Here is a 13,986-nt window from a genome sequence, read left to right on the forward strand (position 1 = left end):
AGGCTGAGAGCTGGCTTATACATTCATTCCACCACCCAGACAGCTTTGGCTATTTGGCGGTATAGAAATGTAATAAATGAAAATATACGAGGACAGATTATTGGTCCATGTAGCTTAGTATTGTCTATTCTGATTGGCAGTTGCTCACTAGGGCAGGACAGGCAATGCCTTGCCTGTGGGTACCACCTTTTTAGGCACCTGCCAAAAAGTAACAAAATTTTCTTACTGACAGCTGAGAAGGCTTCAAAGCAAAGTATGAGCCTCTAGGTAGGGATGTCCATCAGTCGGAAATCCGTTTCTTTTTTGGGCTCGACTGAGTTCTGCAGTTTGTATGACTCCGCTTTCTGCACATTTCGGGAAGGTTCACAATTTGTACAAATTTTGGAGCAATTTGCACATATTACAGCTGAATTTGTGCGAATTACACAACTTTGACTGTAATTTGGGCAAATTGCTGAGAAATGTGCGCAAATTGCAGAACCCCTATGAAAAAATGCGCAAAATTCCCAGAGAATCTGCAACAGGCCCCACTTGCTGCAGATCGAATCGGCCATCACTGCAGGAACCGAAACGATGTCTGGGGCACCCAGCCTAGGAAATGTCATTGCACTTCCCACTCCACCCCCAGAAATTGATTTCTCTGACATCCCTACCTCTAGTTGCTCCCATCTTCCTTTACCCTGAATTGCCTGTGGGCCAGACATGGGACTCAGAGGCATTCTTAAGAAATGAAGATGGCGGGTGACTGCAAAGCAGTGTTTTCATCTACAGCGTGCCCTTTTTTGTGGAGGTGCCCAGACCAGTTTCTCAAATTGCCAAATGGTCCAAAGAGGTTGCATGTGCTTGCTGTAGCATCTACCAGGTGAAAGTATTGGTCCATCTAGTCCAGAAATATCTACTCTAAGAACATCAGAAGTGCCCTGATGCTGGATCAGACCAAGGGTCCATCTAGTCCAGCACTCTGTTCACACAGTGACCAACCAGCCATCGACCAGGGATGAACAAGCAGGACATGGTGCAACAGCACCCTCCCACCCATGTTCCCCAGCAACTGATGCACACAGGCTTATTGCCTTGAATACTGGAGATAGCACACAACCATCAGGGCTAGTAGCCATTGATTGCCTTTGCCTCTTGGCAATGCATCTTCAAGGCCTCAGGCAGGGAAAAGTCTTCCTGTAACCTGCAACCTATTAAACTGGAGATGCCAGGAATTGAAGTTCTGCATGCAAAGCAGGTGCTCTACTACTCCCCCTCAGCATGGGGAGGCTCTACACCAGCTGAGGGGCATCAAGAGGAGCATGGGAGGCACAGAAGGCCTCCAAAACCCACCAGGTGTACAAGCAACCCTTCAGCCACTCATGGCGCCAACGAAAAGCCATCTGACCCAAGAACGTCTCCTAGAACCTCTTGCAAGACAGAGAATACTTAGGAGCAACTCCTGGATGGTGCACAGTTTCACCTTCCTTGCTACACTGCAAGGGATCATAGGGTGCAAAAGACAAACGAAGAAATGCAAGGCCTCGGGGAAGCAAATGTCTCTGTCTGCCCCATGTTGCTGGGATCTCTGCCAAAAGTTCATCCTGGTAGCTCCTTCCAGCACCACCTATACTGAGGCACAAGGAGCTCCACGCAGTGGTTCATATAAAGACCCTCCTCATTCCCCTTACCTTTCGTTCCCAGGCTGGAATTCCGATAACAAGGACGGCCTCCTTCGCTGCGGCTGCAAGATAGACCCAGGAGGTAGGTGGGAAGGGTAGTCTCTGGGATGGTGCTGGTATTCCAATAGCCCCACATCCTGAAACAGGGGGAAAAGGAACAGAGTTTGGAGAAGTTTTTGATGCTGGTCCACAACGGCATAGAGCAATCTCGACACTCAAGGTTCTGCAGCAAGTCACCGCATACATGTGGGGAAATGCACTTTCCCACATGGCTACGACACTTATGCAGGAAATTTGTCATGTGTGAAAGGGACCTGGATAACCAGCAGCGTTTAATTAAAAGCCCCCACCCCACATTTATTCAGTGCTTTTCTGCAAGTGACAGGTGATGTCAGAAGGAAAAAACAATGTAAAATATTGGGTGACAGTGATGGTACAGACGAATGGCTCTAGGGTGTGCACTCAACGTTTCACCTCCTGTTAAGAAACAGAAACGGAACATCTATCAAGCAGATGGAAGGAGCAGACAACAAACAAACAGACGTTATTAGCCACAAACCACAATTTGAGTCTAGGTTATCATACACATAATCTTATGCGTGGCAGGACAGGGCTTCCTCTCTTGGTCACACTGAGCTCCCAGGGTGCACATTTCCTGAGGTGTTTGCACACCAAAACATTTTGCAATGCTGAGTAAGAGAAACTTCGTTGTAGTTTTAGACTCTCTTCATAAGTTTACATTCCTGTTCATTCAAAGGTGCCATGTTTTGAATCAAGCAAGGCTACAAGGGACATCATGAACAGTTGCAGAAACTTGCTCTCTGGCATGGCAAGAGATGATGATGATGATGATGATGATGATGATGAAGATAATATATTTATTTGTTACCTGCCTCTCCCTCTGGATTGAGGCAGGGTACAACACCAATAAAAACACCATAAAATACATACAACTAATTCAAACATTTTAAACCAGTGCATCATTAAAAGCAGCACACCATTAAAAAAGGCATCTTAAAATTCAACTGGGTAGGCCTGCCGGAAGAGATCAGTCTTTATGGCTTTCTTAAATTCCGGAAGACTGTTAAGCTGACGAATCTCTCCCAGCAAGCCATTCCACAAACTGGGAGCAGCAGAAGAGAAGGTCCTCTGGGTAATGGTTGTTAATCTAGTTTTTGCTAGATGAAGTAGATTCTTCCCAGAGGACCTGAGTGTGCGGGGCGGATTGTACGGGAGAAGGCAATCCCGCAGGTAGCCTGGACCCAAACCATGTGGGGCTTTAAAGGTGATAACCAACACTTTATACTTTGCCCGGAAACTAATTGGCAGCCATTGAAGAGATTTTAAGACTGGTTTTAAGATCCCACAAGCATCTCTCAAATAGCACTCTGCCTCACTCTCACTCCCACACCCAGACTAAAGATCTTGTCACCCTAAAATGATCAACAGAGTTGGTTGTGCCGTTGGTCCAGATTGGAGACTGAGAGGCCTGGAGACAGACACACGCCCTCTGCCACCTCTTCCTAGAGCAGTGGGCTGTAGCAGCCACAGGAAGTCATCATTTCCCTTCGACTTTTGGCATTTGGAACAGGGAAGCATTCCGTGAATGAGAGGCCAGGGATTAAAATAACTCTGTTTTTCTTGGCATCCTAAGAGAGAGAGAGAAATCTTAAAAATACTTTTCTTTTGCCTCCTGCCTAGCTGTTTCCTTAAAAAAATAAAATTTAAAAAATCAAGTAACTGTACCAATCTGTTATTACTTCACAGTCCAAATGTTGAGCTTTGCTATTTTCCTGATATTTCTGTCTTAATTGGAAGTTCCCAGCTGAAACTGAAGTATCAGCAACACACCCGCTCGACTTTCCTTTTCCTTTCTTGTTGCTTATCCTAACGACACCTGATTTATTCATTTATTTAAAAGAGAGAGTGGGAAGAAGACAGACTGGGAACTACTGGTAGATCTCTGGGTGATTTGCAATAGATCAGCAAGGACTTTTGTCTCTCAATTGTTAACAACAAAATCCCTCCCTGCTAAATTATAGTGCTGAAATAAAGGCAGCTGGGGGAATGGGGTTAATCAGAAGTAGATTTTTGCGTGCAAGGACTGCGAACTCCGTTCAGTTTTGGACTGAAAACTAATTCCTAGTAGGCTCAGAATTCTTTAATTCTAAGTGTACGTCTTTTGCACCAGGCTGTGGTTGCTGTGGTTGCTGGGATTGTAGTCCAAACTATCTAGAAGGCACAACGTTGGGAAAGGTTGCCTTAAAGCACTATGCTCCCCAGGGAGAGGGAATTCCACAACTGAAGGAAGCTATGTGAACTCTCTGCACCAACGGTACACTCAGGAGAGAGTGCTTGGTTGAACTTCAAAGTGTGCACAAGACTATTTTTTTATTAAGCAAAAGGAAAAACAACACTAAAAAGGAGAAGCAACTAAAGAAAGCCCCCAACCCATGATTTCTCAGCCACCAGCCTGGCAAAAGAGCAACTTCCCAAAAAGTAACGGCCATCTATAGAATAAAACCACATCAATTGCAACCATCTATCTCTACCACCACCAAAAAAAGGAAATTTGCCAGCCAGAACTTCCTTTCTGGTCTGCATATTATTATTTGCATTATTACACTTGCACAGTTGCCTTCATTTAGAGGAGTTTAGGGCAGGATGTATGGCATTGCAAGGCATTCACACACTGGGCGGGCCTAGTCCTGTTTCCTTTTGACAATGTAGCTGTGTTGCTCAGGCCCTCCCTAATGGCCATTAACCATACACCATCAACAATAATCAATCCACCAAGATGAGTCAAACTGGGTTCTTCTACCTACTTCGATGAGCTTAGTGATGGATCAGGGAAGGCGATCTGCTAGATAACCAAATCCCATGTTGTTGAGTTTTACACGTCAGCAACAAAAACTTGAACCTGGCTCAGTAGCTAATCAGCAGCTTCCCAGCCCTGCAGAGATTGGGACCTTTGTCTCTGGTCTAAGTCCAACATTCCTCACACTACCACCACAGATGGCCACAAGAGAATTAAGGGGTTAGTTTAAGGATTCAAGCGCTCCTATCGTGCACCATCTTGAAATGTACTAAGTGCGTGCGATGGCTTCAGTATGCACGCATGGCAAAGATAGCTGCACCATATTTCAAGATGGCAGTGCCTCTTTTGGCAAGAGTTGGCCACATGATGGTGCTTGAGATATCTGCAGTTTTGAAGTATGATGTGGTGATGACGACTAGCTTAGATAGCATGGAAGTGGGATGAGACAAATTCACAAGGGAAAGGTCATATCAACTATTAATACAAAGGTGCCATGTCTCTGAGTTATAGTTGCTGGGGGCAGGAGGCAAGAGAGGAGGAGTCAGGCTACTTTCTTTAGGGCTTCCCTGTGGGCTTCCCAGAGTCATCTGCTAGCCACAGGCTGTTGGACTAGAAGGACCTTTGGGCTGGTCAAGGAGGGTGCGTCTTGTGCTCACACACAATTTGTGAATGTGTAGATGAGCTTTCCCTTCCTGCCCTCCAAGCGTTTTGAACTACAACTCCCAGGATTCCTGCTGACTGGGGCTGATGGGAGTCCAAGTCCAAGAGGGTACCAGGTTAGGGGCAGGTTGGTGCAGATCATAAGTGGTTAATTGTGGAATGTGCACTGTAACAGGGTGGAGAAGAGAACTGACCAATGAATGACCAATGGATTTTTACGCACAGGTCAAGGGTAGTCAATATGCTCTCTGAAGTCATCTGGACTCCCGCATGAACAAAAACAAGTGTACCACGCTGTCGTAACTCTTTTCCTAAAGCACATATTGTTCCCTTTCTCCTCAAACATCCCATTTGACCACAACAATTACATCTTGGATTCATCACAGTGACTTCGACACACACACACAATAGCAATTTGATGGATTCATCATATTAAACTGTAATAACCTACAGACCCTCAACATGCCCCACAGAAACACAGTGGAAATGGGACTGCAAGTTACATTCAATGATCTAAAAGAAGATTCCAGTAAATCATTAAAAGACGCTTTATTTGGACGGCTTTGCCCCACAGATCGTGAACTGTAGCAAAACGAACAGCAAGCTCCTTTATTTAATATCCTCCAGCTTCCTGAGGGTTCCCCCCTCAATAACTCACTTATTTTGCAGCTCAAAAGGACACGCGCCTTGGCAAAGAAAACGCAGGCGCCACCAGCGTCAACCTTGTGGGAACGAACAGGAAAAGCAAATAGTCCGAAGACCTTCAAAACAATGCGTGGAACGGCTCCGCTTTTATTTCTTTATTAAAATATTTATAAAAGTATGTGAGGGTCATACAACATTTGCCAAGAGCACCGCTGTTTTTCCCCCCTGATCCACAATTATCTGAAAGTGCACATTTCAAAGCAGTGAGAAATTACTGTGGGGGAGGAGAGGGGAAAGACGGATGATCGTGGCAGAATGCGCATTGAAACAGAAACAGCGTGCAAGGGAGAATCGTGTTGCAGAAACCACCTGGCCTTTCTATTTATGGCCATTCCTGTGGTGACAAACCTCTAGGGATCCTCGAGGTATTTCATTTGGTCCTCAGTTTTAAGCAAACCAGCCTGATTTGCACTTCCCAAACAAATACATGGATCAGAACACAGCGAGTCTTCAGTTTCTGCACTTCTCCTAATTCTGTGATCCAGTTCTCCACTCAGAGAACAGAACAAAACGTGTGTAAAATGAATAAAATGGATGAAATATGTGCAAAAATGCATATTTGTTTTGAAAAAATATGCAAGAATGTGCATATATATATATATATATATATATTTACAGATTTGATACAGAACAGAAAAGACTTTTGAATGAATTGACCCAGACTGGAAACAGGTCATTCCATCCCTACAAATCTGAACTCAAAAGTGAAATTTGGTTTTGTTTTGTTTTAAAAAAAAGGATGCAATGGTTTCACTTTGCCTTGCATCACTTACATGAAGAAACATTCTGTTTTTATTGTAATTATTAAATTTTTATCCCTCCCTTCCTCCAAGGGCCTCAGGTTGTCCCTTTTGTCAACTTTTCTCCTTTTATCACATAATAATCCTCTAAACTTGGTTAGGCTAAGAGAAAGTGATTGAGTGTGCTGTTCCGGAGGGGCGTTTGAACCTGGGCGTCCCCGGCATAATTCAGACATTTTAGCCACTCTACCACACTTGCTGTACATTTAACTCTTCTCCATCCAGCTTTTGTCAAGGAACCAGATTACCAAATGTGACAAAAAATTGATAATATTGTCCAGATAATCTACATGACACGACTTCACCTACCCTATATTTCACTTCCATCTTATATCTAATATAGCACCAGGAATCTCAAGCCTAGCAGCTGGACCCAGTCACCTGGTAACTTGCAAGGAAAAGTAAACTCATTCCAGAGGGCAATATTCCAGCTACTAGCTCCGCAAGGATTAGATGACAGAAGTGGCCAATAGACTTCTCTCTAGTCCTATAAAGCCACTCAGGGCCTTGCTAGACGGAGGTTTAGCCCGGTGCTCGCCCCGGGCTCACCCCTGTGCGTCCAGTTGACGCACAGAGGATCCTGGGGTCAGGCAGGGGTGAAACCTCCCTGGATGCAGGGTAAGTGAAACCCCATTTAGACCGGTTTTTCCCGTGGTCTCGGGCTTAGTCCAAGTCTGCAGGCGTGTAGCTCATTCTGCTGCTCTTGCCAGCTACCGCACTTACACATGAGTAGCCGGGAACAGCGGCAGATGGTCCACAGTGCTCCCGCTGCCGCCGATGTCCCCCAGCCTGGGGGACAGCGGCAGCGGCGGTGAGAATCAGCAGCCAGTGACATTGGGGGGGCGGGAATTGGCAGCCGGCGACATGGGGGGCGGGAATTGGTGGCCGGCGACATGGGGGGGCAGGAATCGGCGGCCAGGGGGGAATGGGAGATCGCGGGGTGATTCGCAGCAGGGTGGGGAACTTGGGGCAGGGGGGACCAGGAAACCCTATTTTTTTTTTTAAAAAAAAATTACCTTTCTAGTGGTGTGCTCCTGCGCACATGGCCCCTTTAACAACAACAACAACAAAAAGTGGCGGACGCGACGGGGCTTCATCGCATCTGACGTGTAGATAGGCCCAATGGCCCGTGCGAATTGTAGCGCGGCGGCAGCACGCCTGAAGCACTGATTTTCAGGTAGGTCTAGCAAGGCCCTCATTCTAGCCTGGCTCCTCAGTCTGAACTGCTTGACCCTCATGGACTGATTGGGCTACTCCCAGACTGCCCACCTCTGTTTACCTGCCTTCCTCCTTCCTGGCCCAAGTACCTTCTCAGTAACAACCAATGCCTTTTCACCATCCTGGATTAAAAATGGAGTATATAAATGAAGCAAGGCAGTGAGACAAAACCGTCTTGGCTGACTGGATGAGGGCTAACTCACTAGGCAAAACAGCAGCCCACAGCGAATCTCACACATGTAACAAAGCATCACGTAACAAAACAGTCATGTCTACATCATATGAACTAGGCTTGTAATGTGCTAACTGGAGAAAAATCATTAATCGTGTGGCTCAATAACAATGCTGTTGCATGGTGGAATGATTGCTTTTAACACAGGGGCAGTTGTAACACCTTACATTCACTACACATCTGGAGCAGAACCTCAGAAACCGATTTCTACCAGGTCATGCTATTTGTCCATCTCACCCAGTATTGCCAATTCCGGGTCTTAAGCATAGAGGGGCCTTTCCCATCACCTGGTCCCTGATCCTTTTCACTGGAGATGTGAAGGACTGAACCTTGGTCCTTTTACATGCAATAACCCTCCCCTTTCCCCCCCCTGTAAGGTGCACAAGTGGATTGGGCAAAGAAGCAAAAAAATATTTTTAAAGCGTACCACAAGAGAAATCACTGAACTGTCAGAGTGGCTCGCATTAAAAAAGAAAAAGCTGTATCATTGCAGAGGTGCAACAGCTCATTTGGATTCCTTCAAAAGCAGACCTTATATTCACTGCTAATGAGGGTCAGATGCTATTTCTGTTTTCCCGGTGTGGAAGACATTGCTGGCAGCCAGCCAGATGTAGTCCATACCATCAAAGCTCCAAGGCCTATCTCTTTTTGTTTTGCTTTTTTAATGATTTTTATTTTCACTTTGCAGCATTGAAAGGGAGGGGTTTTTCTTCTACTTCTTGCTGCAATCAGAGATATATTTCTGGGATAATCTTTGACCTAAAGAACCTCAGGGATGCTGGGCTCATTTAGATGAAATAATTAAATTCTCTTTTCTTCAAAAACCCTCACACAGAGATGCATTACAGGGGTGAACAGGGGTGGGAAGGAGAATGGGAAATTGGCAATGATTTTAAATTATTATTTTTTGCGGTCTCATTCTGCAATTCGTGCAAATTTATGAGCAATTTGCACAAATTACGGCTGAATTTGTGCAAATTGCAGAAACTTCCCCCGCCCCCTACAAAAAAGGTCCCAGAGTTCGAGGAACAGCTGGCAACTTGGCTCACAGATGAAAACTGTGTTATACACACTGCAGAATTCTGTTGAGCCAAAAAAGTACCAAATTTTCCAGCGACGGACATCCGTAGTGTCAGCCTAGAGGTAATCTCAATGTTAATAAGTCATCCAATGGTGGAGCTGCTTTGCATACAGAAGGTCGCAGGCTCAATTCCCCAGCATTTCCAGTTAAAAGGATCAGATAATAGGTAACAGGTAAGACCATTATCTGTTGTTCGGACCTGAATGCGGCAACTAGATGTAGAGTGCCATTCCTTGATGGCACTCCTGACCATAGGAGTCAAACTCAAAAACATCTGAAGGCCACCAGGTGAGGGAAGACTGCTATAGAGTACTGGTGTTTATATTATCAGCAGAAGGACAGGTCGCTTACCTGTAACTGTGGTTCTTCGAGTGGTCATAAGAAAAAAGAAAATCAAAGCAAACTTCGTTGGTATGCTGGGATAACCTAGGGCCTAGGTTATGTACTTTACTATATACATTTTTCTCTTTAGTTGGCATATTCTCCACTTGACTTTTGATCCAGAAACAAGAGGAAGGTTTTGCACATGCTGCTGCAAAAACAATAATGTTTCGTTTCTTGATGATGATGCAGTGTCATGGTCACATACATGCTCCCAGCTACAGATGGGGATCAGCAATTATGATTCGCTCATGCAAAACCATAGCTTGGAAACAGCGTGTGCATTCATCATTACGCCCCCAAGCCTCTATTCCTGAGGACTTTAAACTCAGCCCTAGAGGGGATTTCAGATTCAGTCGTGATCTTGCGGGAGATTATTTCACTCTCTGTAGATACTTTCTAATGGACCTTAAAGTTGTCATGACTGTACAAAAAGGGAGACTCTAGTATGACGCTGCTGAGTTGGAAATCACTAGCAGATTTGATACTATATCTCTTGGACTCAATCAAAACCAAATGTGGCTTCTCTCACTCCAGAAAGTAATTTAGAAAACAACATCTGCCTCATCTGGGAGGTCTCCCAAGTTCCTGCAGAGCCCAGCCTTATCCAACTACTTGTTCCCCGTCATGCAATCCCTGCCACTCATGCAGAGTATCAGCTTGGCTTCTGAGACAAGACTCCATTTCTCCTCACTATCAATCCCTAGCAAGCCTCACTTGCATGGAGACTTGGACAAAGAAAGTTATTTATTATTAAAATGTATATACTGCCTTATCTGCTAAAGGCCATCAAGGAGGTGTAAAGAATTTAAAACAATAAAAAAGCATTAAAACAGTAAGAACATTAAACCTACACATTTTGCAAGGACAAATTGAAAATATGTGTCTTTGCATCCTTTCTAAAGGCTAAAAGATTGGGGAGGATCGTAGTACTTGTGGAAGCGATTTCCATAGTTTCGAGGCAACAAAGAGAGCCAGTGTGGTGTAGTGGCTAAGGTGTTTGACTGGGAGTCGGGAGATCTGGGTTCTAGTCCCCACTCAGACATGGAAACCCACTGGGTGACTTTGGGCCAGTCACAGCCTCTCAGCCCAACCTACCTCACAGGGTTGTTGTTGTGAGGATAAAATGGGGAGGAGGAGGAGGATGTAGGCCGCATTGGGTCCATTGGAGGCAAAAAAGGTGGGATATAAATGCAATAATAAATAAATAAATAAAATAAAGAAAGCCCTTTCATGCATCCCCAACAAACAGGCTTCCGTGGGTCCTCAAAGAGTGTCTCCTGCAAATCTTAGTACTTGAGTAGGTTCGTAGTGAGGCTGACCGGCTGGCCCTTAGCCAGGTCCTAAACTGTTTAGGGTGTTAACGGTTAAGACCAACTGACTGAATTATGCCCAGAAAGCAACTGACAACCACTGCAGGTCCTTTAGGGAATGTGTTATATACCGTATTTCTTCGATTGTAAGGCGCCATCGATTGTAAGACGCACACTAATTTCAGTACCACCAACAGAAAACAAACCCTAAGATACACCCGCGATTCTAAGACGCACCCCATTTTTAGAGATGTTTATATGGGAATAAAGTGCGTCTTAGAATCGAAGAAATAGGGTAGTCTGGATACTGTGTGCCGGTTAGCACCCTAGCTGCTGCATTCTGCCTCTACTGAAGCTTCTGGACACTCTTCAGGGGTAGCCCCATGTGCATTGCATTGCAATAGTCTAAACATGATATAACCAAGGCGTGGATGGCTGTTGCCAAGTCAGACTGACTCAGGAAGGGTCGCAAGCTGGCACATCAAGTCTAATTGTGCAAACGTCCTCCTCGCCTCTGCTAACGCCTGAAGATACAAGGACAGCATGGCATCAAAAGGCAGTCCCAACCTATGGACCTGAGGGAGAGCACAACCCCGTCCAGAACAGGTTGAATGCCAATCTCAATGTGGGGCTTTCTACTGACCAACAACACCTCTGTCTTGTCTGGGTTTTGCCTCAGCTCATTCACCTTCATCCATCCCATTATCAAATCCAGGGAACGTTCAAGGGCTTCAACTGCTTCCTTGCTGTTAGGTGACAAAGAGCAATAGAGTTCGGTGTCATCAGCGTACTGGTAGCCCCACAGAGCAGAAGAAATGCCTGCTGTCTATATCCTTCTCCAGAGCTCCCTGCAACTGATAGAGAACTTCACCTTTCCCTTGAGTGCTCTTGCAAGCATAGAGGACTCAAAAGAGAGGCAGAGCCTCCAGGGCTAAGGGTGTCCTCAAAAAGGTCTCTTCACAGTTCTTAATAACCAGACAGGTTCATAACGAGACAGGCAGTCCTTGAGATAAAATTAATGGATCAAATTAAGGTAAAGTAAGGTAACAGAAGAAGCTGCCAGATACCACATCCATCTGATCAGTATTGTCTGCTTTGTCTGGCAATGACTCCCAGGGTTTCAGCAAAAAAGTAGTCTCACCTACTACCTGATTCTTCTTTCTTTTCTTTTCTTTTTTCTTTTTTTAGAATGGACCTGCAGAGGATTGAACCTGCAAAGTACATTCCCGACAACTGGGCTCTGTCCTAAATACACTAAAAAAAATGCAGTAATATTTCATGTATAAATGCGCTTGCAAAATAAGACGGCTATTCATCTCCCTTGCATCTTTCCAATCAGCAGGCAAGCAATTTGCAATGGAAAAGTTTGTCATGTAGCACCCAAGCAATAGGATCTGTGGCAAACAAATAGCTACAAAGCCAACATTGCTCTCTGTGAATCATTTATGGCGGCGCTGAGTAAATGGGCTGCAGCACACCAGCATGACACTGCATGCTGCAAAGAGCATGGCAAAAAACAAAAACAAACAAAAAAACACCACCCCAAAAAACACGAGAAATGGTAAAGACACATTTAGGCCTACTAAAAGAAATTCTTATCAGCAAGGGTGTCTAATAAGGAGGATCTAACATGGGAACCAACCACCCAATCTTTTCTGCACTTCAGCACTACCAATGTAAGTGGTCAGAGGCAGTATTGCAGCTGCCACTTCAGCAGGGATCAGATGACCTAAAACAGCCAATAGGATCTATAAACCCGTTAATTGTGGCATAGGTCCTCAGCCTGAGCATCTTGCCCCTTCAAAAAAGGCTGAGCTCTCAAGTTTGTTTGATCCTGCAATCACTTGGGCTGGCGGCCTGTTTCCTGGCTGCCCTCCACACCACCAACCCAGGCAACACCGAAGCTAAAGTCACCAGAGGCTGGCTGTTAACTTCTAGTCCAAATAAAACTCCCCATGTTGCTTCCAAAAGCATTGCAGGGATTTGTTGAGCCTTTGGGGCAAGTGAGTTCTTTCCATGTGCCTTCACTCCTTTTAAATTATTGCACAGTGGTTGTTACCAAGATGATATCGTAGGAACATAGGAAGTTGTGCTACACTGAGTCAGACCCGTGGTCCATCTAGCCCAGTATTGTCAACAATGACCGGCAGCAGCTCTCCAGGGATTCAGGTGGGATGGCTTTCCTAGCCCTACCTGGAGAAGCCAGAGATTGAATCTGGGACATTCTGTATGCAAAGTAGGTGACCTAGCCCTGAACTAGTGCCCCTATCCATTACAACCCAATGGCTTACTTCTTCCTGGGTTGCCACCAACATTCTGCAAAGGACTTCTCGCTCCGAAACACTTCCGCACGCTTCTTGAATTTCCAATTCACGTTGCAACGCTGTCACTTCCACACAACGCTCTGCCTCAGCCTTTCCCACCCTGTTGCCCTCCAGATGTGCGGGGCTGCAATTCCCGTCATTAATCCCAGCCAATACCGCCAATGGCCATGTTGCTTGGGAATGATGGGAGCGGCAGTTCAACGTGTGCGGAGGGCAACAGGGTGGAACAGGCTGATCTAAACCTAGAGACGTTGAGCTTGAAGGAAATTTCTACAAAGAAAAGCACTCATTTCCAACTCCTTTTATTATTATTATCTTTCATCTCAATTCTACCCAGCCTTTCGATCCAAGAGGACCAAGCCAATCAACTTGCTACAACTTGCTACCCTGGCTTCTTTGAAATCAAGCAAACAATCAATCCTGGCTTGAGGCAAACTAATACTGTTTGGGAGAAATGGGGGGGGGGGCATGTAGCTTAAAGCAGCAGGTGCCCAAACTTAAGGACGCGTGAGATTTGATGAGGTCAAAAGTTTCAAACCCAGGGCAGGAAAAAGGGAGGCTCTTACAGATTACTCCAATAACGGCAATTCCCTACGATCACCCTTGCTTGTCTTGTACATTTCAGAGCATTGGGGACCTTAGAAAAACAAAGAATTTCCAGCATTTAAATGTTCAAAAAACAGCAACAAAAAGGAGAAGCTATCGATCAAGCGGGTCAGCCCAACCCAGAGCAGGCTTGCTCCGGCTTCTTTCAAACAAGAGATGCATGTTGCAGATTCAAGACAAAATAAGG

The 13,986-nt window shown here is 45.3% G+C and overlaps 1 protein-coding gene across 6 annotated transcripts in view; it reads right to left on the reverse strand.

The window, feature by feature from the left end:
- Positions 1–13,986, reverse strand: part of NCOR2 (nuclear receptor corepressor 2) — a 298,769-nt gene that overhangs the window by 212,878 nt on the left and 71,905 nt on the right. For all 6 annotated transcript variants that reach the window (XM_063143816.1, XM_063143815.1, XM_063143819.1 and 3 more), the window contains exon 3: positions 1,671–1,798. In XM_063143816.1, the coding sequence (XP_062999886.1) occupies positions 1,671–1,798 (128 nt within the window). The remainder of the gene's footprint in view (positions 1–1,670; positions 1,799–13,986) is intronic.

The sequence above is a fragment of the Elgaria multicarinata genome, chromosome 18 (assembly GCF_023053635.1).
Source record: "Elgaria multicarinata webbii isolate HBS135686 ecotype San Diego chromosome 18, rElgMul1.1.pri, whole genome shotgun sequence".
Classification (NCBI taxonomy): Eukaryota; Metazoa; Chordata; class Lepidosauria; order Squamata; family Anguidae; genus Elgaria; species Elgaria multicarinata.